Source organism: Ruditapes philippinarum, unplaced genomic scaffold (genome assembly GCF_026571515.1).
Source record: "Ruditapes philippinarum isolate M1 unplaced genomic scaffold, ASM2657151v2 ctg6193_1_1_1_1, whole genome shotgun sequence".
Lineage (NCBI taxonomy): Eukaryota > Metazoa > Mollusca > Bivalvia > Venerida > Veneridae > Ruditapes > Ruditapes philippinarum.
The window spans coordinates 1,914-28,225 of record NW_026853069.1 but is presented as its reverse complement, the minus strand read 5'-3'; the positions used below and the strand labels follow the sequence as shown (position 1 = coordinate 28,225).

The 26,312-nt window shown below is 35.2% G+C and overlaps 1 protein-coding gene across 4 annotated transcripts; it reads right to left on the bottom strand.

Annotated features, from left to right (window-relative positions):
- LOC132732992 (uncharacterized) lies at positions 1-25,823 on the bottom strand. 4 transcript variants are annotated; one of them, XM_060719559.1, is made up of 10 exons: positions 25,740-25,823; positions 19,275-19,609; positions 17,452-17,528; positions 16,662-16,739; positions 15,970-16,044; positions 14,570-14,647; positions 11,964-12,128; positions 10,939-10,981; positions 4,594-4,827; positions 1-2,848 (listed from the first exon to the last, which is right to left on the bottom strand). In XM_060719559.1, the coding sequence occupies exons 2-10, from the start codon at positions 19,603-19,605 to the stop codon at positions 2,205-2,207; spliced, it is 1,725 nt and encodes a 574-aa protein (XP_060575542.1). In that variant the 5' UTR covers positions 19,606-19,609; positions 25,740-25,823; the 3' UTR covers positions 1-2,204. The 4 variants fall into 4 exon arrangements, with proteins under 4 accessions (XP_060575542.1, XP_060575536.1, XP_060575550.1 ...); XM_060719553.1 differs by having other exon boundaries at positions 25,656-25,819; XM_060719567.1 differs by lacking the exon at positions 14,570-14,647 and having other exon boundaries at positions 25,656-25,819.
- Positions 25,824-26,312: the final 489 nt, after the last annotated feature.

The following is a 26,312-nucleotide window of genomic DNA, read 5'->3' as shown; positions in this document are numbered from 1 at the left end:
AAAATACCCAGGTGCACAACTACACATGCTGAGCAACATTCTTGTAAGATTTCATGACTCTAGGTCAAATACCTTTTTAGTTATGTGCGACACAAGTTGAAAATTGGAAATTTTTACTAATTCAAGGGCAATAACTCTAAAAATACTAAATATATCCACACAAAAATACCCAGGAGCACAACTACACAAGCTGATCAACATTCCTGTAAGGTTTCATGACTCTAGGTCAAATATTTTCTGAGTGACATGCCACACAAGTTGAAAATTGGAAAATTTTACTAAGTCAAGGGCAATAACTCTAAAAATACTAAATATATCCACATGAAAATACCCAGGTGCACAACTTCTCATGCTATCAACATTCCTGTAAGGTTTCATGACTCTAGGTCAATTACTTTTTGAGCTATGTCATAATGTGCGACACAAAAAGGGAACGGATGGACGGACAGACAAGGGTAAATCTAAATGCCCCCCTCCCCCTATAGTGGGGGCACTAAAACAGAACAGAAACTTTATTCTGACTTGTACAAAATTCATCATTATACAAAATATAATCATTCAAATACATGTATATCAAATGCAAGGCACATTCCAAAATCATATCATAGTCAAATGTTAACAAAATGCATGGTATTTTCATTGCTTAATTTATAATTGCAGAAACACAAATCATATGAAAATGTTAACAAAGCAAAATATAAACGTTATTTCTTTTAAATTATGCAATCAATCTTTGTTAGACAATAAAAAAATAATATGACATCGTTTTTTTAAGGTCTTATCCGAAAGAATATTTAAGTTTGGTTGGAGAAGTGGGAGATCAAACTTCATATCACTGGATTTACTTCTGAACACATTTAAACATTAATACTGTTATTGCAATACTTATGTAAACATTTAAGCATCTCGTTAATATTCTTATATCCTAAACGTAAAATTTCACATTTATTTCAAGTCTAAAGTAACAGCTTTAAGCAATTAACAAAGAAATACTTTAATAAAAGATTCATGCATTTCATAATGGTTCATATCTAATACAATTCTTAAGATGTTATACTTGAGCTTTTTAATGTGTCCAGGCTCCACACTAGTAAATTTTCAAAGTGTAGAAATTTAATATTAAGGTTGTCACTACATATGATAAATATTTTGATGTATGTGTTATTCCCTTTAAGTCAATTTACCACCAAATTTACTTCATACAAGCATTTTGGAAGTATTCTTTGTTAAAAATCCAAACAATGATTTTTGCAGCATAACATTTAGCTTTATAACTCTTAGTGTTTGAAATTATTTTTTGTCCAATAGGATTGCAGAATTTCAAATTAATCATAACACTTTTACTTTGGTAAATCGGCAAACTGTGAATTCGTCTTGTTAACATACTGTTTATAAAATAATTTAAAACACTAAGCAGGTTAAAATTTATTAGTCGTATTTACAAAATTTAATTGGTAGTGCAGCCATGCCACACCTGACCAATTTAATTTTGTAAATACGTACTAATAAACTTTAACCTATACTTAAAAGTATTACATTAAAGCTGCAATTAATAAATATGCAAACATATTATTTTGCTGTCAGCCTAAAAACCAAGCATTCTACAGTTTCATTTACCTTTTTAATAGTATTGTTGTAAATCTCATCAAATATTGTTCTTAACATAAAAACCCACGGTAACACTAAAGTTAGTATATGAATTTTAACATGCAAATGAAGACTATAATCAGCTTGTGTATGCTCTATGTCACAGTGTTATAGTTGCTATTCGGAACACAACAAATATGAGATTTTCTTGTGCAAACACATTTTAACCGTTTTAGTATCACGGTGCATTACGCCTGGTGGCGTTCAGAAAAAAAGTAATTATCTTATAAAAAAGATCAAATTTGAATGAAAACGTCCATTACAATGCGGAAATATACTGTTAAATTAGAACTACTACTTGTAGCCATGTCTGTTGATTTAATATTGATGTAAGGATTATCCGAAGGTGGAGTTTCTCATGTAAACAGAAATTGAACTTCTGATTTCGCCACTATGAGCTTGCAGATTTTTATGATTATAAAACTCATTTTGGTTGTCTGGAAATAATAAGATCTTGAGTCCATATGAAACCCAATTTTTTAATGAAATGTCAATATTTCTTCTGTTTTTATGTAATTTATTAAATGCAGCTTTAATGTAAGGAGTAATATTCTCCTTTACTGCTGTACGGTCTGCCCAAATATATTGATACACAAGGCTAGATTTGTTTGCAGCATTTTCTTACGTACAGACATCATATTTACTCCTTGTTCTATACAGTAGTCCAGTGGCCAGTTCATTTTATAACTTTCCATGGATTGATTATAGCACCAGTCTGGGTAGCCGTACAACAAAACTGTTGTTACAATCACTTTTTCATCAATAAGAACTACCCCTGGTGACCCACTTCCACCTTGGGTAAACTTACATTGAAATAAAAACCGATGTGGATTATACAATGTGTTATGTGGCAGATCGTCATAGCTTTTTCCTGTATATTCATAGCTTAATTTTTGCAGTTGTTCTAGCTGATCTCTTACTCCTGGATTGTTAATGTTAATGATTTTTGTCACTGGATTTATTGACATAACACTTCCTTGAGAATGACCTATCAAATGGAAACAACTATCTAGGGAAGGCTGATCAAATGCTGTAAAAGGAGGTGGAAATGGGTGTGAGCTTTCTATCAGTTCTATTACAGAAATGTCCAATTCTGGATCTGTATATACCACTTCTTTAAAAAAGAATTTGTTTTCCTCTTCCAAAATACCATCTTTTATGTAGTTGAAAACTGCATAAGTTTGTATTTCGAACTTCAGTCCTGAAAGTACACCAAATATTCACATGTTTAAAATACATGAAAACAAGAAGGGTTTTAGTCACAAAAACATATGTCTCCCAAAACTATGTATAATCACTCATGTGAAGTTTCATTGAAATCCCACCAGTAGCTTGACCTGTGAAAGCTGGGCAAGATTTTTCTATTTATTGCTCTGACGGCCATTTTGTGCAGCGAAGCGGAACATGCCAGTATTCTGCACAACTAGGGATGGTATTGATCACTCCTGTAAAGTTTGGTTGAAATCCCACTGGTAGTTTGACCTGTGAAGGTCGGACAAGATTTTTCTATTTTAGCTTTGGCTGCCATTTTGTGCAGCAAAACAGAACATGCCGGTAATATGCACAACTAGGGATGGTACTGATCACTCCTGAAATGTTTGGTTGAAATCCGACCAGTAGTTTAACTTTTGAAGGCCGGAAAAGATTTTTCTATTTTTAGCTATTTTGTGCAACGAAGCGGAACGTGCCGTTAATGAGCACAACTAGGGATGGTACTGATCACTACTGTAAAGATTGGTTAAAAACCCACCAATAGCTTGACCTGTGAAAGCTGGGCATGATTTTTCTATTTATTGCTCTGACAGCCATTTTGTGCAGCGAAGCGGAACATGCAAGTAGTCTGCACAACAAGGGATGGTACTGATCACACCTGTAAAGTTTGGTTGAAATCCCACCAGTGGTTTGAACTGTGAAGGCCGGAGATTTTTCTATTTTTAGCTCTGACGGCCATTTTGTGCAGCAAAGCGGAACATGCTGGTGATGTGCACAACTAGGAATGGTTCTTATCACTCCTGTAAAGTTTGGCTGAAATCCCTCCCGTTATTTCAACTGTGAAGGCCGGACAAGAATTTTCAAATTTTCTATTTTTAGCTATTGCTGCCACATTGTGCAGCAAAGCGGAATGTGCCTGTGATGTGCACAACTAAGGATGGTACTGATTACTCCTGTAAAGTTTGGTTGAAATCCCAGTAGTTTGAGCTGTGAAGGCTGGACAAGATTTTTCTATCCTTAGCTCTGGAGGCCATTTTGTGCAGCGAAGCAGAACGTTAATGTGCATAACTAGGGATGGTACAGATCACTACTGAAAAGTTTGGTTGAAATCCCACCAGTAGCTTGACCTGTGAAGGCCGGAAAAGATTTTTTTTATTTTTAGCTATGGCGGCCATTTTGTGCAGCGAAGCGGAATGTGCCGGTGATGTGCACAACTAGGGATGGTACTGATCAATCCTGTAAAGTTTGGTTGAAGCTTAATTCGGATGGATGGACAGACTGCTAAGGCAAAAAACAATATGTCTCCCAAAAAATTTTGGAGACATACTTACAACCTGCTACTGAAATTAGGTCATTCATAAATATTTTGGACTCGTATTTGTGAATTTTGCATAGCTAAAATGGACATTATTTTGGAGTTTGAAATTGACATCATATATTGCTTATAAGTTCACTGCTTTTACATTTTAAGCTATGGTGTATTTCTACTTGATCATGGACAGGCAAAATTGCACCATCATCTCATTTTGACCTAAGAACTCCATTGTGACAACAATGTCAATTTTCCATGATTATGCTACAAAAATCAAAGAACTGGAGGCACTGACATAGTTATTCATATAATATAGTAATACATGCTTATTTGGCATTATCAATACATGAAATTGCATGACATTAATCAAATTAGTGACATCGCATATATCATATGACAGCTAATTTTCAGATAAAACCTACCTTGCTGAAATGTCTTTGTTACATGAGCAGCCGTCATGATATATCTAGATCCAACACGGAACCCTGTGGCCGTATAATTACCCTGGACTATTTTACATACAGACTTTGAAGCCTCCAACTTGGTCCTTATATCTAGTACAGTTTCGACATGTCCATGTACGTCTATCAATTGTCCAAATGATTTTTTGCTGTGCAAGTCACCGTTCATGTCTCCTTTTTCATAGCTTATATCACCTGAAAAAGAAAACAATTACAAACTAGAACTATCGCTGAATGCGATTCATACCCCAACCAATGTCCTTGACAGAAGACGACTTGGAAAGGTGGTTAAGGGAATAACTTTAGTGGCACAAATACATACACATAAAAAGAAATTATCTCTGGTGAAAAAAAAGACAAATTTAACGGGTAATATTATAAATATATATTGTCAAATCATGTTCGAAACAGTTACAAATAACCTTTCATTTTTCCGATGTACTAAAACAAACAAAAGCAGTGAAGTTAAGAAAATAGCATAATTATGTCAAAATGTAATTAAAAGTGGAAAAACTTTGCAAACTCAGCTTACTTGTGACCCTTCATATATTATATAGTTTCAAGTGAATATCTGTTATAGTTTCAGGAACATTTAAGTATTAAATTAATATATCAGAACATTTTCTAAGCCTAAAAGGGGCATAACTTGTGTCATTAATCAATGGAATCATCTGAGCTTGCTGGTACCCATTCATATAAATTTTAAGTTTCAAGTAAACATCTGTTCTGGTTTAAGAAATATTATAGTAAATAAATTTAAAGACATAAAAATGGACTTATCCCCCCCCCCACTTTTTTTAGTTATGAAACTTGACCTGCATATCTTACTTGCGACACTTCGTATATATTTGAAGTTTCAAATGATTATCTGTTCTAGTTTTAGAAATATTCAAGTACATAAAAATTTCGGAAAATTTTGTAAGTCAATTTTTGACCTTCAAGTGAGACCTTGACCTTAAGCCGACACAAAGGTAACATAGGTTCTGCACATAACCTTGTTGAGGTGAACATTTGAGTAAAGTTTGAAGAAAATTCTTCCATTAGTATAGGATTTATAGAGCGGAAACGACATATTGTCTAATATTTGATTGTATGTAAATTTGAAGACTTAACAAGAACTGTCGGAGGACAGTATTGGCTCGACTATTCAAAAATTGTCACAAGGGTGTTTTATGGAGTATAATAATGCTAATTACCTACGAATACATAAAATTGACCGAAAAGCTACAAAGGCTTGTTATTAAGATGTTTTATCAAGTAAATCACTGCTTTATTATTATGAATGCATACAAATGTCCCAAAAAAGGCACAAACTCTTCAGTAGTTATGGAGATAACAGCTTACAAGCAAAACTTACCATGAATTTCTAAGTTGAAAAAGGGGAGAAAAATCAGCCTAAATGCAAGAAAGAATTATGGATCTTAGTCAGTGACCTACAATTATGATTCTAAATGCATATGTGAAGTTTTAAATAAATATCTTTAATAGTTATTGAGATATGTAAAACTTGCATGTAAACATTAACCAAGAGACTAGGTAGAAAATGGGAGATGAATCAGCCTAAATGCGAGTAGAGTTATGGAACTTGGTCAGTGACATACAATTATGACCCTCCAATTATGACCCTAAGTACATGTGTAAAGTTTCAAGTAAATATCTTTGAAGACCTTTAACCAAAAATTCTAAGTTTCAAATTGGCAAATACTTCTGCAAATATTGCAGGCAGAGTTATGCAATTTTGCAAACTGATGTACATTGTTAATATAAAAAAGTATTGTAAATTTCAATTGAATATCTCAAGCAATAATTGAGATATTTGACTTTACAAAAAAACTTTAACCAAAATTTCTAAGTTATAAAGGGGCATAATTCTGTAAATATTATAGGCAGAGTTATCCAACTTGTCAATCTGATGTACATTGTTACTTTAAACAAGATATGTTTGTAAAACATGTATGCCCCCTATCAGCAGCCAATTAGTCATGTGATAAGGTTATTATGCATGACTTCTGACCCAGTGATCAAACAATTAATAAGGGTTATCAAGTATCTACTGGTCATGACCTTGACCTTTGACCCCTTGACCCAAAACTCAATAGGGGTCATCTGCTGGTCACGACCAATCATCATACAAAGTTTGAAGTTCCTAGGCCTAAGCGTTTTTAGTTAATTGATCAGAAACCGTTTTTACCTACAAGGTCAATGTGACCTTGACCTTTGACCCCTTGATCCCAAAATCAATAGGGGTAATCTGCTGGTCATGACAAATCACCATACCAAGTTTGAAGTTCCTAGGCCTAAGCGTTCTTAAGTTATTGATCAGAAACCGTTTTTACTTACAAGGTCAATGTGACCTTGACCTTTGACCCCTTGACCCAAAACTCAATAGGGGTCATCTGCTGGTCACGACCAATCATCATACAAAGTTTGAAGTTCCTAGGCCTAAGCGTTTTTAGTTAATTGATCGGAAACCGTTTTTACCTACAAGGTCAATGTGACCTTGACCTTTGACCCCTTGACCCCAAAATCAATAGGTCATCTGCTGGTCATGACCAATCACCATACCAAGTTTGAAGTTCCTAGGCCTAAGGGTTCTTAAGTTATTGATCGGAAAGCATTTTTACCTACAAGGTCAATGTGACCTTGCCCTTTGACCCCTTAACCCCAAAATCAATAGGGGTCATCTGCTGGTCATGACCAATCACCATACCAAGTTTGAAGTTCCTAGGCCTAAGGGTTCTATAGTTATTGATCGGAAACCGTTTTTACCTAAGAGGTCAATGTGACCTTGACCTTCGACCCCTTGACCCCAAAATCAATAGGGGTCATCTACTGATCATGACCAATCACCATATCAAGTTTGAAGTCCCTAGGCCTAAGGGTTCTTTCGTTATTGATCGGAAACCGTTTTTACCTACAAGTACAATGTGACCTTGACCTTTGATCCCTTGACCCCAAAATCAATAGGGGTCATCTACTGATCATGACCAATCACCATACCAAGTTTGAAGTTCCTAGGCCTTAAGGTTCTTTAGTTATTGATCGGAAACCGTTTTTGCTTACAAGGTCAATGTGACCTTGACCTTTGACCCCTTGACCCCAAAATCAAAAGGGGTCATCTACTGATCATGACCAATCACCATACCAAGTTTGAAGTTCCTAGGCCTTAAGGTTCTTTAGTTATTGATCGGAAACCGTTTTTGCTTACAAGGTCAATGTGACCTTGACCTTTGACCCCTTGACCCCAAAATCAATAGGGGTCATCTACTGGTCATGACCAATCACCATACCAAGTTTGAAGTTCCTAGGCCTAAGGGTTCTTTAGTTATCACTCGGAAACCATTTGGTCTACGGACCGACGGACCGACAGACCGACGGACCGACAAGTGCAAAGCAATATACCCCCTTTTCTTCAAAATGGGGGCATAATAAATATTGTAAGTTTCAATTGAATATCTCTAGCAATAATTGAGATACTGGACTTTACAAAAAACTTTAACCAAAGTTTCTAAATTAAAAAGGGGCATAATTCTGTCAATATTGTAGGCAGAGTTATCCAACTTGTCAATCTGATGAACATTGTTACTATAAATAAGTATTGTAAGTTTCAATTGAATATATCAAGCAACAATTGAGATATTTGAATTTCCAAAATATTTAACCAACGCCGACACGGACGCTGAAGCCGACGCGACTACAATAGCTCTCATATTCTTCGAATAGTCGAGCTAAAAAGGGGCATAACTTTGTCAAAATGCAATACAGAGTTATGAAACTTGACCTGCATATCTTAATTGTGACACTTCATATATATTTTAAGTTTCAAGCAAATACAATTTCTATTTTCAGAAATATTCAAATACATGTTAAAATTTAAGAATATTTTCAAAGTCAATGTTTGACCTTCAAGTGTGACCTTGACCTTAAGCCGGCAAAAGGGTAACATGGGTTCTGCACATTACCTTGTTGAGGTTAACATTTGAGCCAAGATTGAAGAAAATCTTTCAATTAGTGTAGGACTTACAGAGCGGACACAACATACTGTCTAATATTTGATTGATTGATATTTGAACTTCAATTGTAACCTTGACCTTGAGCTGACACATTGGCAACATTAGTTCTGCAAATCCCCTTGTTGAGGTGAATATTTGAGCCAAGTTTGAAGAAAATCCTACCATTAGAGCGGACACGATTATGGAGACGGACTGAAGGACGGACCGACCGACCAACGGGACAAAGCGAATCACATTTTGTGGTGGGGGTATTATAATATTTCAGCCAAAAGTTTCATATCTTAAAGAGTGGACACAAAATTTTGAAAATGATAAAAACAAGAGCGATCAGTGATCACATGTGTCGCCTCATGATGGCCAATTTCATGTTGTGACAGACCCACAGACAGATGGACAGTGCACAACTAGATTTGGTACTGATCATTCCTGTAAAGTTTGGATAAAATTGCACCAGTAGTTTATGAGGAGTAGTCCGGACAAGTTTTGTGTATCTGGCAACTAACAGAAACAAGAGCGATCAGTAATCACATGTGTCGCCTCATGATGGCCAATTTCATGTTGGGACAAATTTTGTGACAGACAGACAGACAGACGGACAGTGCACAACTAGACTTGGTACTGATCATTCCTGTAAAGTTTGGATAAAATTGCACAAGTAGTTTATGAGGAGTAGTCCGGACAAGCTTTTGCGTATCTGGCAACACACAGAAAAAAAGACCTTTTTGTCAAAGGGCCATAACTCGGCCAAAAATCATTCAACCGGAAAACCCGTGCAATATGCGCAAGGACTTGAGCTACAGATCAATCCTGTAAAGTTTCATTGAAATTGCATTAGTGGTATAAGAGAAGTAGTCCGGACAAACTTTAAAAATAAAAATTATTAAAGGGCCATAACTCTGACAAAAATCACTGAACCGGAAAATGCTGACAATATGCACAACTAGACTTGGTACTGATCATTCCTGTAAAATTTGGATGAAATTGCACCTGTAGTTTATGAGCAGTAGTCCGGACAAGTTTTGTGACGGACGGACGGACAGACAGACGGACAGACAGACGACGGAGAAGTGATCCCTATATGTCGCCACTACTCCGTAGAGGCGACACAAAAACACCTTTTTATCAAAGTGCCATAACCCGGCTAAAAATCATTCAACCGGAAAACCCGTGCAATATGCGCAAGGACTTGAGCTACATATTAATCCTGTCAAGTTTCATTGAAATTGCATAAGTGGTAAAAGAGAAGTAGTCCAGACAAACTTTAAAAATAAAAATTATTAAAGGTCCATAACTCTGACAAAAATCATTGAACCGGAAAATGCTGACAATATGCACAACTACACTTGGTACTGATCATTCCTGTAAAGTTTGGATGAAATTGCACCAGTAGTTTATGAGGAGTATTCCGGACAAGCTTTTGTGTATCTGGCAACACAGAAAAAAACACCTTTTTATCAAAGGGCCATAACTCGGCCAAAAATCATTCAACCGGAAAACCCGTGCAATATGCGCAAGGACTTGAGCTAGAGATCAATCCTGTAAAGTTTCATTGAAATTGCATTAGTGGTATAAGAGAAGTAGTCTGGACAAACTTTAAAAATAAAAATTATTAAAGGGCCATAACTCTGACAAAAATCATTGAATCGGAAAATGCTGACAATATGCACAACTAGACTTGGTACTGATCATTCCTGTAAAGTTTGGATGAAATTGCACCAGTAGTTTATGAGGAGTAGTCCGGACAAGTTCATTTCTTTTGTTATTTTCTATTGTTTAATAGAGGGCCAATGGCCCCTTATTCTATCGTCACGGAATGAACTCTATTGTTCTCCTTTGTTCTGTTTACAGTTAGATGGCCGACTATCCCTATTCGGTAGGGCGGACAGACAGACAGACCGACAGACAGACGACGGAGAAGTGATCCCTATATGTTGCCACTACTCCGTAGAGGCGACACAGAAATGACTAAGTGTGACCATGACCTTGTCCTGAGGAAGGTCAAACCTATGCTCTGCATATTGTCTCATTATGGTTAACATTTCTACCAAGTTATTTCAATTTCCTTCAACAGGTTAAAAAGATACAGACCAGACACAAAACTTGCTAGCAGACATCCAGGTGCATAACAGTATACTCCCAAATTTTTTCAGTGCGTATATTAAACCATGTCTCATTCCTTTTCAAGTTGTTGTTTGGACAAAAAGGTGATGTATGTATGAGTTATACTGAACACATCATAGTTTGATCCCACTTTTTATGTGGGAACATAAAAATAAATAAATATTTATGATACCTTCTCCCTTCTGCAGTTGATCTGTCATATCTTGCACTACTCTCTGTAAAGAGATTTTATGTGTACAGCTAATCATCTGTATCAGTGTATTAAAAATTTAAATATTTACCAAAGGTATCATATCTGTCATGCTTTTGTTGATTTACAAAATGAACAAATTATCAAAATTGTGGTCTTGACCATGAAAGAAACATGTCTTACTATTAACACAGCATGCCTTAATGAGACTTTAGTATTGCAGTAGAAATATGGTGAAAATACTATAAAATCAGTCTTTAATTGCATATAACATGTAACTTATTATTATTTGAATCATAAACCTTTTTACTTTTCTTAAAACCTGAATCCATTTTTCTCAAGTTTATTTTTCTTGAAATATTTTGGCTTATCTTTAAATAGAGAAGTTTAGACCCACAATTTAGGGTCTTGATGACTGATACCCTTTAATTAACAGACCTCAAAATCAATAGAGGTTATCAAGTTACTCATGACTAACTTCTGCAACAAATTTATACAAGTTCTTTTTATAACCAAAGCAAGGTGTGTTCTTGACATTAGACAAAATGACTTAAAAATCATATGGTGACAGGTAATAGTCATTAAGTTATAAGGCCATTTTTTAGTGAAGCAGAATTTATAGGCAATGTGAACAACTAGGGTTAGTACTGATCACTTCTGTAGTTGAAATTTCACCAGCAGTTTAAATTGTGAAAGATGGACGGTTTTTCTTATTTTAGCTAAGGCAGCCATTTTATGCCGGATAGAAAATGTGCCGGCAAAATGGACAACTAAGGTAAGTACTGATCAATCCTGTGAAATTTTTGTCAAAATCTTACCAGCAGTTTGGTAACTGCAGCCAATATTCAGCAAATTTAGCTGATCAAGTGCTTGGAATAGACTTCAGAAATATGTTTCTCTAATTTCCAAAGACAGGTATTACAAGCATGGTTGTTTGTGGAACACTCAAATTTGTTGCACTTGCAGTGACATAATTGCATTAATTAATATATCTCATATACATGTACCTTACTATCAGAAACTGTTGCTTGTGGCAATTCTTTATCTTTTTTGTTCTTTAGCATGGTGTCTGATTTTGATTTGGGTTGGGTCACATCTTCCATTCGTGCAACTTTTCCATTGGGTGAATCTTTTCCAAATTCATTAGACTGTCTTTTACGTGAACCTTCAACCTAATGTTGTGTGAAAATAGTATTTTTTTTAATAATTATTGCTGGCTTAACTGTTAAATTTTATGTATACAAGAGGGCCTTAATGCCCCTAAATAGCTCACCTGAGATTCATTAAGAAATAGTCAGAATTGTTAAATGCAGAAGAAGGTAAATGGGTTTTGTCAATTTTTGACCAACGCAGAATCGTTCTTAAAACTTTTAAAGAATTCCACTATAAAATACAATGTGCATAAACATAATACATGAATGTATCTGAAAAAGTTTTTTACAGTAATTTTCCTAAGCTTTCCAAAATTTCTCAGATCTCACATTAGAGTTTTACACAAGATACAAAGTAAGTCATGTCCTTGGGCAGTCAATTATCTATAGCTGTATAACATCTATAGCTGTATAACTTGTGAAGAGGTCCACTGCATAATGAAGAGAGGTCCACTGAGCAATGTAGTGGTCCACTGTACAATGCAGTGGTCCACTATACAATGTGGAGGTGCCCTGCCCTAAACTCCACCAGAAACAAGGGCAACATTGTAGCAAAATACCCACGTCACAAAAGCTTTTGACAAATATGTGGGCATTATAGATAATGCATATAGGAGATGTGATCTGGGCAATATCTGGAAAATATCTGGATATTTTATCATCTCTAGTGACCATGACCTTGCAAAATATTAACCTAAATTACATGTGTCTGTCACACTAAAAGTCATGATTGTTATCATTTGTGTTACAATTCATCAATAAATGATGACTAAATGGTCCACATACACAAACTTTGACCTCTCAATGTGACCTTGGCTTTGGTGGCAGGGACATGGATTATGTGCTCCAATAGCCTCACAATGGTGAACATTTGTGCCAAGTTACATTAAAATCCCAAGATGAATGTAGAAGTTCGGCAATGAACAAGCATTTTTCAATGACCTCTAAGTGTGACCTTAACCTTTAATCTAGAAACAAGGTTCATGCATGTGACACTACTTCTTATAGTGGTGAAGATTTCTATGAAGTTTCATTAGAATCTCACCATATGTGTAGGAGATATGCTCTGGACAAAATCTGTATATTTTGTCGTCTTTAGTGACCTTTATCATCTTTAGTGACTTTGACATTGCATATTAACCTAAAGCACAAGTTCCACACCAGTAGGCATGATATGACCATTTGTGTTTCAATCCTTAAATAAATGATGACTAAATGGTCCTAATACACAATTTTATATTTTTATCTGAACTTTGACTCCTATGTGTAACCTTGACCTTGGCTATATGGACCTAAATTTTGAACGCAACATTCTGCCTCACAATAATGAACATTTGTACCAAGTTATATTGAAATCCCTGTATGCTTCTTATAGTAGTGAACATTTCTATGAAGGTTCATTTCAATTACTGCATTCATAAAGGAGATATGCCCAGACAAAAATTAGACACCGCCTCCCGCAAGGGGGGGGGGGGGGAGGGGGCGTTTTTCAAATGGGCGTATAAAAATGACCACCCAAGATATGTTTCCACCAAGTATTTAAGGCATTGGTCAAGTTCTTCAGAGAAATTTAAGATTTATCTAACTTGCTGGAATATAATAACCATACCACAGTCCTATTTTCAAAGTGATGAAAAGGAAAATAATTGCGCAGTTATATATCTTAGCAATATCATGTACTTTGATCATTTGTAAATAATGAAGCCACAGGTAGAACAGTTTAATTTCTATATACCTTAGGGCATAAAAAAGTTTTAAAGAATTATAAAGGAGGTAATAAAACTTTACCTTTTCATTCTGTTTGCCCCTTTTCGCAGGTCCACTTGTATCACTATCACTCACCTTTTGGCTAGATGTACCAGGCTGCAAGAATCAAACGTTCACATCTCATTAAGAAAATCTAAATGTAATTTTAAACCAATATTTTCCTATAAAATCTAAATGTAAAACTTATATCACAAAGTTCATATTTGTATCTGAAATAGTGCATGTGTAAAAACATTAGTTTTTAAAACATACATATAAAGAAAATCAGTGACCCCCTGGGGTGGACCGATTTTGACCCCAGGGCATTTATTTGAACAAACTTGGTAGACACTGACTGGATGATATTTCATGCAAAATATTCAAGCTCTAGCTCTTTCAGTTTTCTAAAAGAAGATATTTAAGTTTTTTCAAGAGCTCTGCTTGAAATTAAATTCTTTAAACAATTTTTAAAGTTTACTACCAAAGGAACATTCCTGTTAACATTGGATGAATTGCCTAAGCGGTTTATGAGGAGATGTTGTTTAAAGTAAAAGTTTACAGTCGGCCGGACGCAGGACGAAAAGCAATCACAAAAGGTCACCATGTCAATTTGTGACAGGTGAGCTAAAAAGCTTTAAATACCCAATTTACATCTTCATATTTGAACTTTTAGAACTTTATCAACATCTTTGTCAAAGAAGGTTGTGAAACCTTACCTTTTCCTTCTGTTTCTTACTGCTTTTCGTAGGTCCACTTGTACCATTATCAGTCATGCTTTGGCTAGATGTTCCAGGCTGAAAGAGTTAAACATTCATTGACAAAGATGACATGTGTCGCCTCATGATAGCCAATCGAATGTTGCAGCTACTGTGTAGCAGGAGACCCAAAAATCATTAACAGAGCAAAACACATTTTTATTCAAGGGTAATAACTCAGTTCCCACCAAGTGTTTGAGGCATTGGTCAAGTTCTTCAGAGAAATTTAAGATTTATCTAACTTGCTGGAATATAATAACCATACCACGGTCCTATTTTCAAAGTGATGAAAAGGGAAATAATGGCGCAGTTATATATCTTAGCAATATCATGTACTTTGATTATTTGTAAATAATGAAGCCACAGGTAGAACATTTTAATTTCTATATACCTTAGGGCATAAAAAAGTTTTAAAGAATTAACAAGAACTGTCGGAGGACAGTAACGCTCGACTATTCGAAAATTTGTCACAAGGGTGTTTCATTGAGTATAATAATGCTTACCTATATGAATACATAAAATTGTCCGAAAAGGTACAAACTCTTCAAGTTTCAATACATTCCCTTCAGTAGTTATGGAGGTACCAGCTTACATGCAAAAACTTAACCAAGAATTCATGAGTCGAAAAAGGGGCATAATTATGCAAAAAAGCAAATCAGAGTTATAGGACTTGTACCAATCATCTTAGATAATCACAGAGACCAAGTGTGTGAAGTTTCAATCAATTCCCTTCAGTAGTTATGGAGATACCAGCTGGCATGCACAAATTTAACCAAGAATTTTTATGTCTAAAAAGGGGCATAATTATGCAACAAAGCAAATCACAGTTATGGGACTTGTGCCAATCATCTTAGATAATCACAGAGAACAAGTGTGTGAAGTTCAAATCCATTCCCTTCAGTAGTTATGGAGATACCAGCTTGCACGCAAAAACTTAACCAAGAATTTCTAAGTGGAAAAAGGGGCATAATTATGCAAAAAAGCAAATCAGAGTTATGGGACTTGTGCCAATCATGTTATTTAATCACAGATAACAAGTGTGTGAAGTTTCAATCAATTCCCTTCAGTAGTTATGGAGATACCAGCTTACATACAAAAACTTAACCAAGAATTTCTAAGTCGAAAAAGGGGCATAATTATGAAAAAAAGCAAACCAGAGTTATGGGACTTGTGCCAATCATCTTAGATAATCACAGAGAACAAGTGTGTGAAGTTTCAATCCATTCCCTTCAGTAGTTATGGAGATACCAGCTTACATACAAAAACTTAACCACAGGGACGCGACGCCGTCAAATGGGTGACTGCATTAGCTCGATTATTCTGCGAATAGTCGAGCTAAAAAGGAGGTAATAAAACTTTACCTTTTCATTCTGTTTGCCGCTTTTCGCAGGTCCACTTGTATCACTATCACTCATCTTTTTGCTAGATGTACCAGGCTGCAAAAATCAAACGTTCACATCTAATTTAGAAAATTTAAATGTAATTTTAAACCAATCTTATCCTATAAAATCTAAAATTTAATGTTAAACTTATATCACAAAGTTCATATTTGTATCTAAAATAGTGCATGTGTAAAAACATGAGTTTTTAATACATACATATTAAGAAAATCAATGACCCCCTGGGGCAGACCAATTTTGACCCCAGGGCATTTATTTGAACAAACTTGGTAGACACTGACTGGATGATATTTCATGCCAAATATTTAAGCTCTAGCTCTTTCAGTTTTCTAAGAGAAGATATTTAAGTTTTTTCTTTTGGTTGACATGGCAACCAGAATTCTGCTTGGAATTAAATTCTTTGAACAATTTTTAAAGTTGACTACCAAAGGAACATTCCTGTGAACATTGGATGAAATTGGCTCAGTGGTTTATGAGGAGATGTTGTTTTAAGTAAAAGTTTACAGTCGGCAAGACAAAAGCGATCACAAAAGCTCACCATGTCAAATTGTGACAGGTGAGCTAAAAAGCTTTAAATACCCAATTTACATCTTCATATTTGAACTTTTAGAACTTTATCAACATCTTTGTCAAAGAAGGTTGTGAAACCTTACCTTTTCCTTCTGTTTCTTACTGCTTTTTGCAGGTCCACTTGTACCATTATCCGTCATGCTTTGGCTAGATGTTCCAGGCTGAAAGAGTTAAACATTCATTGACAAAGATGACATGTGTTGCCTCAGGATAGCCAATCAAATGTTGAAGCTACTGTGTAGCATGAGACCCAAAAATCATTAACAGGGCAAAACACATTTTTATTCAAGGGCAATAACTCAGCTGAAAATCATTTAAGCGAAAAACTTGTGTATTGTGCACAAGAACTTGACCTACTTATCAATCCTGTAAAGATTAATTGCAATTGCATTAACGGTATTAGAGGAGTAGTCCTGACAAACTTTAAAATTAAAAATTATTAAAAGGCCATAACTCGGACAAAACTCATTGAACTGGAAAATGCTGACGATATGCACATTGTTTTAATTGGGAAAATATTTGGTACCATTTAAAACCTCCTTTCAGGCTCTTTTGACATAGCATTTAGAATTTATGATATTGTTTATTCTTACAATACCAAACAACTGGAATGTAACAAATACAATGATAATATTTGACAACAATATGTGAGGAAACATCTGATAGAATCTGGAATGAACATCATCAAATGTGTTCATTTCAGTTCAATTGGGAATTTTTTGGTCATAAATCAGGGGAAAAAAATAAGCATATTTGCCATAGGGAATCGGTCTGATAATCTGACCAGTGGTGACACTGTGAAAATGCCTGTAGACATGTAAATGTTAATAAAACATACAGAAAATTGTTGAAACTAGCACTAACAACTTTTACCTTTTCTTTTGGTGGTATTTTTTGCTGTTCAAACTTAATTCCATTATCACCCTGCTCTTTTCTTGCTTCGGCCACAGCTAAAACATAACAAGAACCGGTTGAACCGGGTGATCCTCCCCGAGAAGGTTTTGGACACAGGAAAGTATAAAAAAAATGAACAAAGGGCAAAAACTAAAAAATTAGGCAAGGCAGAGTTATGTTGTTTTTTTTTGCACTGCACTTCTATCTATCTATAAAGTTTCATGATGATATCTCTTATAGTTTCAGAGTTATGTCCCAGGTAAAATTCAAAGTATAAAAATGAACAAAGGGCAATAACTCCAAAATTGGACAAGGCTGTGTTTAGGTTCTTTAGTATTGCAGTTCTATCCAATGAGATCTATCAACCTACAAGGTTTCATGTTGATATCTCTAATAGTTTTAGAGTAAAGTCCCGGACAAAAGTCAAAAAGTAAAAATAAACAAAGGGCAAGAATTAAAGTATTAGGCAATGCAGAGTTACTGTTCTTGTGCACTGCACACCTACTAAATGAGATCTATCTACCTAAAAAGTTTCATATTATAGTTTATAGTTTTAGAGTTATGTCCTGGACAAAGTTCAAAATGTCAAAATGAACAAAGGCAATAACTCCAAAATTAGGCAAGACAGAGTAACAGTTCTTGTGCACTGCACACCTACTCAATGAGATCTATCTATCTACAAAGTTTCATGTTGATGCCTCTTGTTGTTTCAAAGTTATGTCCCGGACAAAAAAAGCGGATGGACGGACGGACGTTCTCACAGGACAGTAATTATGTGGCTACTCTATTGTTCTCTCTATTGTTCTTTTTAGCCACACAAAAGAAAATAGCCACATAAAAGCATTACGGAATGAATGACATCAAAGAGAAAGAACAGTTACCTATTGTCCCTCTAGCCACATAATTACTCTCCTGTGAGTGCGGAAAGACGGACGGACGGACAAGGCGGCGAATATATGCTCCCCCAAATTTTTTTCGGGGAGCATAAAAATAATTTGTTAATAAGATCAATATTTAAAAACTTCTAACAACTGATTCTAACAATTTTTACTGTATCTCTTCTTAGCACGGGGGCATAATTATGAAGATTCACCCAAAGAAGCATGTGTCTATATCTAACATAAATATTTTATAGGAATGAGGGCAAGAAAAGGGTCAGAAAAAAAATCATGCAAATGGCATTTATAAAAAAAACACTGAACAGAACATGTATTTCACTGAAATTATTTAAAAAGGTATGAAAGTAAATGACAGACAACTTATTATAGGTAATTATTAGTATATTGGTGTATTGTTGATATCTGCTATCCAATATCTATATATTGTTGATATGAATCAAAGACAGCTTCACCATTAGACTATGCATCGAGACATAGTAAAATACAATTAATACATGTTAAGTTCAACAGTGACATTGAACTATATGTTGGAGATCTGATTTTTGCATCAATATGTCATCATTATGTCCAATACATTTCTGTTGAGTCATTTAAAACTCCATCCAAGAACGACAGAACTGTCTACCAGACATGATCAATTCATCAATGCACTTTTTAGAATTAATCATTTACTTTTTTTCTACCTGTATGTTCTAAATTGTTCATGTCAAATTTTTACAATTCATTGCCAAGCATTTTAGAAATTTTATTATAGTTTAAAGAATCTACAATGATTTAAACTTTTCTAGTGAGTGATCTATTACAGAATGTTGGATACATGCTGTAAAATATTTGTAATTTTGCATTCTTTTAACAAATAATACAGTAATTTGTTTCAAATTTTGTTTTTGTTTAAAGAAATACCTTCCCTTGCTGCCTTCACTGCATCCTTTATTTGTTTACTGTTCAGATCAGACCACCAAATATATATGCACGGTATTTCTTCCCCTTTATTTCTATACCTTGGATTTTTATCTATAACTTTAGCTTCTATATTGCCCCCAGCCATGATGAATTTCCTTGACACTTCCTGTATTTCTTTGGGCACAGAGCCACAGTTTACTTTTCCTTTCATCACAGCAACTTTCCCCTCAACAAAAATGCACTTTAGAACTTCATTCTTTTTTGGTTTCCACCATTTACCAGTTTCAAAATACCCTCTAATAGCAAGACCAGTAATATGGTATGTTTTCATTTTTCTGAAATAGAATAACGATAAAAAATATATAAAAAATGTATTCAACACTGATATAATTGAAATACATGTAATTCTTTAATATGAATTAAAGCAACAAACCCACAAACACTTTAAGTTGACAGTGCTAGTTCTGCTAGTTTGTGATTTAAAACCAAGAACACCATGATTGCTCGTCCTGAGATTCATACTGTTATTTATTCTTTATAGCACCAAAGGAATCTTTATTAATTTAGACAAAAAATTAATTTTTACAATTCAGTGTTTTTTTTCACTTTTGGGGGAAGGGGGTCAGTGCCCATTTGAGGGGGAAAAATGCGATAGGAGGGGGATTTTTATACGGATCTAAAATATTGATGTGTCACATGATAAACTTGTTGGGATACCAGGAGTAGCTCCCCTTACCTATATGAAAAACCTTGCTTAACAGTAAGTCTTACAGCATAAAATAAAGCATTTGTTGGCAGTTAGCTGCAAAAAAATGTTATTCATTGCAGGCAGATTTGGGCTGCCATATTATTGGGGGAAATTTCAGCTTTGAGGGGGGAAAAAACATACTATTTTGAGTGGGGAATGGGGAGAATTTCGCCAAATATTTTGGTGAAAAAAACCACTGCAATTACATGTACTTATTCTTAATTTGCATGAAGTTTCTGTTTAAATTCAATTTGAGTGTCTAAACACCATATAAACTAGAAGGGCTTTTGGCACTAAAACATATGTCCCCTAAAACTTTGTATGGTCACTCGAGCCTGTAAAGTTTGTTGAAATCACACCAGTAGTTTGATCTGTAAAGGCTGGACAAGATTTTTCTATATTAAGCTCTGGCAGCTATTCTGTGCAAAGCAGCGGAAGGTGCAAGCAATGTGCACAACAAGATATGGTACTAATCACTCCTGTAAAGTTTAGTTGAAATCCCACCAGTAGTTTGACCTGTGAAAGCTGAACAAGATTTTTCTAATTTCAGCTCTGGCGACAATTTTTGAGCAGCGAAGCGAAATTTGCCAGCGATATGCACAACTTGGGATGGTACTGATCACTAAAGTTTGGTTGAAATCCAACCAGTAGTTTGACCTGTGAAGGCCAGACAATATTTTTCTATTTTTAGCTCTGGCGTCTATTCTGTGCAGTGAAGCGGAACATCCCCGTGATGTGCAAAACTAGGGATGATATTCATCACATCTGTAAAGTTTGATTGAATCCCACCAGTAGTTTGACCAGAGTGTGAAGGCCAGACAAGAATTTTCTAATTTTAGCTCTGGCATCCATTTTGTGCAGCAAGGCGAAACTTTGTTTTTTGTGTTGCTTTGGGTTTTATGTCACATCAACACAGTATAGGTTTATTGGTGGAGGAGGACCTCAGGTGCCCTTCTGTGCATTTTTCAAGCACAAACAGACACCTGAGTAGAACCACCGCATTTCGTAAGCTAACTGGGTAGCTTCCTCACATGAAAGAATCCAAAGTCCTTGTTGGGATTTGAACCAACAGTGGTGAGAGGCAAGTGGTTTGAAGTCAATCACCTTTACCACTCAGCCATGGACGCCCTGCAAGGCGAAACATGCCAGAGATGTGCACAACTTGGGATGGTACTGTTCACTCCTGTAAAGTTTGGTTGAAATCCTACCAGTAGTTTGGCCTGTGAAGGCAAGACAAGATTTTTGTATTTTTAGCTCTGGCTGCAATTTTGTGCAGCGAAGCGAAACATGCTTGTGATGTGCGCAACTAGGGATGATAATTATCACGCCTGTAAAGTTTGATTGAAATCCTACCAGTAGCTTGACCTGTGAAGGCCTGACAAGATTTTTCTATTTACAGCTCTGGTAGCCATTTTGTGCAGCTAAGCAGAACATGCCAGTAATGTGCACAACTAGGGATGATACTGATCACTCCTGAAATCCCACCAGTAGTTTGACCTGTGAAGCCGGACAAGATTTTTCTATTTTTAGCTCTGGTGGCCATTTTGTGTAGCCAAGCTAATTGTGCCAGTGATGTGCACAACTTGGGATGGTACTGATCACTCCAGTAAAGTTTGATTTGAATACCACCAGTAGTTTGACCTGTAAGGCCTGACAAGACTTTCCTATTCCTTGCCCTGACGGCCATTTTGTGCAGCGAAGAGGAACGTGCTGGTAATGTGCACAACTAGGGATGATACTGATCACTCCTGTAAAGTTTGGTTGAAACCCCACCACTAGTTTTACCTGTGAAGGCCGAACAAGATTTTTCTATTTCTTGCTCTGGCAGCTATTTTGTACAGTGAAGCGAAATGTGCCGGTGATGTGCACAACTACAGATGGTACTGATCATTCCTGTAAAGTTTGATTGAAATCCCACCAGTAGTTTGACCTGTGAAGGCCAGATAAGCTTTATGCGAACAGACAGACAGCGAAGGTAAAAACAATATGTCTCCCAAACATTTTGAGATAAAATAATAAATAATTATCTGTTTTGAAGTATACACTAATTCTGCTTTTGCTGTAAGTGTAATGTAGCCTTCGTAATGCAGCCCAGATACCTACTTCTAAGTTCTTGACCCAAATATTTAATATACAGTAGAATCCCTACTAAAGACCACCTCGGATTTAAGACCACCCCGCTTTTAAGACCAGTTTTTAAAAGAAGGGAATTTTCTGTTCTTTATGTCAATGGTTACATGATCCAGAATTAAGACCACCTCACTTATCCACATTTAAGACCACCAAATTCAGTCCCAATTCCTTATTTTGTTCTTTATTTGACCTCACTATTGAGACCACTGATATTAAAATCAACACCTTCCTAGATCTTAAATGTGTTTTTATGTTGTTATTATCTGCTTGATTGCTCTTAGGCATGACACTTGCTTACACAAGGTGTCAAAAGCTGTTATTTATGGGATATTTAATGAAAAAAGGTGAGAATGTTAATTTCATAGTAGTTTAATGTTGCTTTATGCAAATTTGTTTTGTGAAGAAATAAAGTCTGATATGATATGTGAATTATGTACCTCATACAATAATTATTATTGAAATCAGAACAAAGAAAATTTGATATTAAATTTCTTCAGAAATATGTTTTCTTCCCATCAGATGTAAAATTATAAAATATATACTTTTATATTGTATTTGCAGGTTATGATACATATTGTTTGTTCATACAAAATGACTAAAATAGGCCATATCATATCGTGTGTAAGCAATGATAAGAATATCCACAATTAAGACCACCCCACAATTAAGACCACTTTGGTCCAGTCCCGATGGTGGTCTTAATTGAGGGTTATTACTGTATGCTGTTATTATAACTTTTACAGTTCTAGGAAAGATTGAGAATTATAATAAAATAGTAATTATAGGCTGTGAATAACCTACAATGTATAGCATAGGGGATGGTCATATGGCATGATGTACAGGAGAGGGGTGTCACATAGTATATGGGAATAGCAATCTTGTAGAAAGTGACACTAGAAGTCTGACCATAATCCATCTTGATTCAGCAGACTGCTATTCTTTGGACATTTCAAAATGATCTATAAAGACTACCGGTATTTGTATTTTGGTGTGGCCGGGGAGACCAAAGGGACTATAGTGTGAAGAGTAATTCTAGAAAAAAATATACTGTATATATAATATTAGGTTTGTGAAAATATTTACATCTACAAAATACCTTTCAAAAACACTGGATCCCAAGAAGGATACAAGAACGTAGACAGAATAACAATATTTGGAGAAAATAAACGTTCATATGCTTAAGTATAAATACCCAAGTACTTTCAGCTTATTATGCCTTCATCAGGGGTGTATATATACGGTATATTTTTTTCTATAATTATTTTTTACACTATCCCAACACTGTGCCGAGTCCCTGTGTGGGAGACCATACTTCTGAACTAATTCAGGGTTCCGTATTCATGATGAATTATGGTTGTTTCGGCGAACTATCAGTTTGGCGAACTTATAATATATGAAGACGTGCAAAAGTGGTTTCGTCGATGTTATATAGTAATAAGTCATTGTACTTGGTTCATTGATATATAATGTGTCTTACCATCAATATGCTGTTTTAACAACATTATGACGAAAATATCATTAATGAATATGAAATATATTGTACAATTTGTAGGCCTACTGTAGATATTTTACATACGGGTTGGGGACCACCAAAACCAGACAACCACCAAACCTGGACAGCCCAGAAAATGCCTGATTAAGGTTTTTTCTTTGTTCTGTGGTTGTCAATATATCAGTCGCTTTTATACCAACAATAAATTCATGATTCTTCTATTTTTAAGTAATCAAATTTATTTCAACTGTCGTAAATGGTAATATTTAAATGTCAAGAACGTTGACGTTGAAAATTTGGAAAATTCGGTCTAGCTGTCACCTAAGCTTTTTTTCTGAATTAAATCAGCATCATATCCAAATCTGTCCAGACACTTGATGGTACTGTACTGTGGACAATTTAGGTTATTTTGATACCCTCCTTGATGGGCCTCAGATATAAGTGCCAACATAAACAGAAGTAAATAAACTAGTTTGTTAGTTAGGAGAAAAACCTAGCTATACTGTGTCAAATTTTCAGATCTATAGCTTAAAAATTATGAGATCTGTATGGAAAAATGTTTAAAAAGTGTCTGGTTGATGGTCCCCGACCAGTACAGTTAAAAGATATAAGATGAAAATGCGCGAAAAAGCACAAATTAACATCTACTATAATTGACTTGACAGTACACAATAGATATTTTTAACACTATAAATTAAGTTTGCCAAAACCACAACCGGTTTTATTATATAAGAAAAGTTTGCCGAAACCGGTACATGTGTAGTTAACTGTTAAACAAAACCACTTTCATGACTAGCTCAAATAGATTTTGAGTAGCCCAACAAATTGTGCGCTTTAGGGCTTTTCATTATATAGATGATGGTCGCCCTTCGAGAAAGACAGACATCTATGAAAAATCAGATTATAAAATCGGTCGGACTTGTAGTTGAAATATTGAGACTAGACTTTGAGCTACGTCCAACACAAAATGAGAACAGACAGACGGATGGATGGACGGACGAATAAGGGTAAATCTTAAGCCCCCCCCCCTTATAGTGGGGGCAAGAAAACGCTAAAACATGCCCTATTAACTTAGCGCAAGAAACACACTGGCAGTAACAAAAAGATATAAGTAGAACTCTAGGGCATTTGAAAAATTGGGCTTTAATTTGTTAGTGACGTCAGTGCTTTATTTTTTCAACATTCCATTTTCATTAGGTAATTAAGTATGGCAAGGAAGAAGTTAACAAAAAAACAGATCAATATATATGTACAGTACAGTACAGTACGAATAAGCAAATAATTTGGAAATTTTACTAAAAACTACCAGATTTTAAACAAGACTGAGGCGATGAAAAAAAGACTATAAAGTTTTTTTTTTGGCATAATGCATACTGTATGTAAGGCAAGCTTAATCATCAAAGTTTAATTAAGCACCTCAAACTGTCTTTTTAAAGATGAAAATTACCATTTTTGACAAGTGTTTCGAAACGACTTTGGGCCGAACTGACATGACTGAGAACAAACGATTTCGAGACGTTTCGGCCCCAAGACCTATCGGCCCCAAATTACCCAAGACGTTTCGGCCCCAGACGTTTCGGCCCTTTACCAAATCGGCCCCAGAAATAAGTACTGTGTTTTAAACCGGTATATTAAAATTTCATAGTTATAATAATCATGAATGACAATTTTCATGACGTGGAACGCCAATTTCCAAGTACCTTGAAAGATTTACGATACGTCTTATATATTTTACGTAAAAGATTAAATCTTTACCAAAACCATCAACGATTAGATACTTGTTGCATTTAATGTTAACTTCAATGTTTATGTATATCTCATAATAAATAGCTATAATTGTTTAATTGTAATTAAATCAATTGTTGTTAATTAATCTAATTAATTGTCTGTACTATATAGTAGGGCCGAAACGTCTCGCGGAAAAGGGCCGAAACGTCCAGGGGCCGATTTTTCTATTGGGGCCGATTTGGTTTGGGGCCGAAACGTCCTGTTTGCGAACAAACATTACCTTTCCACACCTGGATCGTAAATCATGTAACGTTTTCATACATGTACAAAATATGCGAAGCATGCAACAATTTGAAAATAGAACCTTTTTGAAATACAAACAGAAAACTCATATTATATGACCGATTTTATCAGCCGCCGAGTTTTTCGAATAATATTCTAAATATAGAATTTGGATTTCCAGAATTCTCCAGACTGTCGTAAGTTGCGGTGTGCCTAAAATACGTAAAGTGGCGTAAAGGGGCGTAAAGTGGAGTAAAGAAGCGTAAAGTGGCGTAAAGTAAATATAAAGTGTTTATTTCGGTAAAAGAAAACGTTTAATTATTGAAAATAAATAATAATAGGTAATCACTCGGATTAAAGGATTCTTTTTACATACTTAACTCTTATCAAAAACAATAAAAAATAGGGGAGACTGGAATGCTCTAGGACACGGCATTGAGGAAATGTTTTCATTTTTATCTCAGTTATACATAACATAACATAATATAACTGGACATAACATAACTTTTATTCAACAATAAAATAGTAACAACAAATTCATAGTCGATTTACAGTGCAAAGTGAGACACAGGATTTCATAACCTAGAAGTACATACATTTATACTAGGGATGGCAACGAATACCAAAATCAATACTCGAGTACTCGGTCATTTTT

Coding starts and splice junctions, on each gene's coding strand:
- LOC132732992 (XM_060719553.1), bottom strand. CDS start 25,681: ATGATTTACGATCCAGGTGTGGAAAG. Junction 14,648..15,969: donor GCGGCAAACAGAATGAAAAG/GTAAAGTTTTAT, acceptor TAACTCTTTCAG/CCTGGAACATCTAGCCAAAG. Junction 10,982..11,963: donor CAACAGTTTCTGATAGTAAG/GTACATGTATAT, acceptor ATCTCTTTACAG/AGAGTAGTGCAAGATATGAC.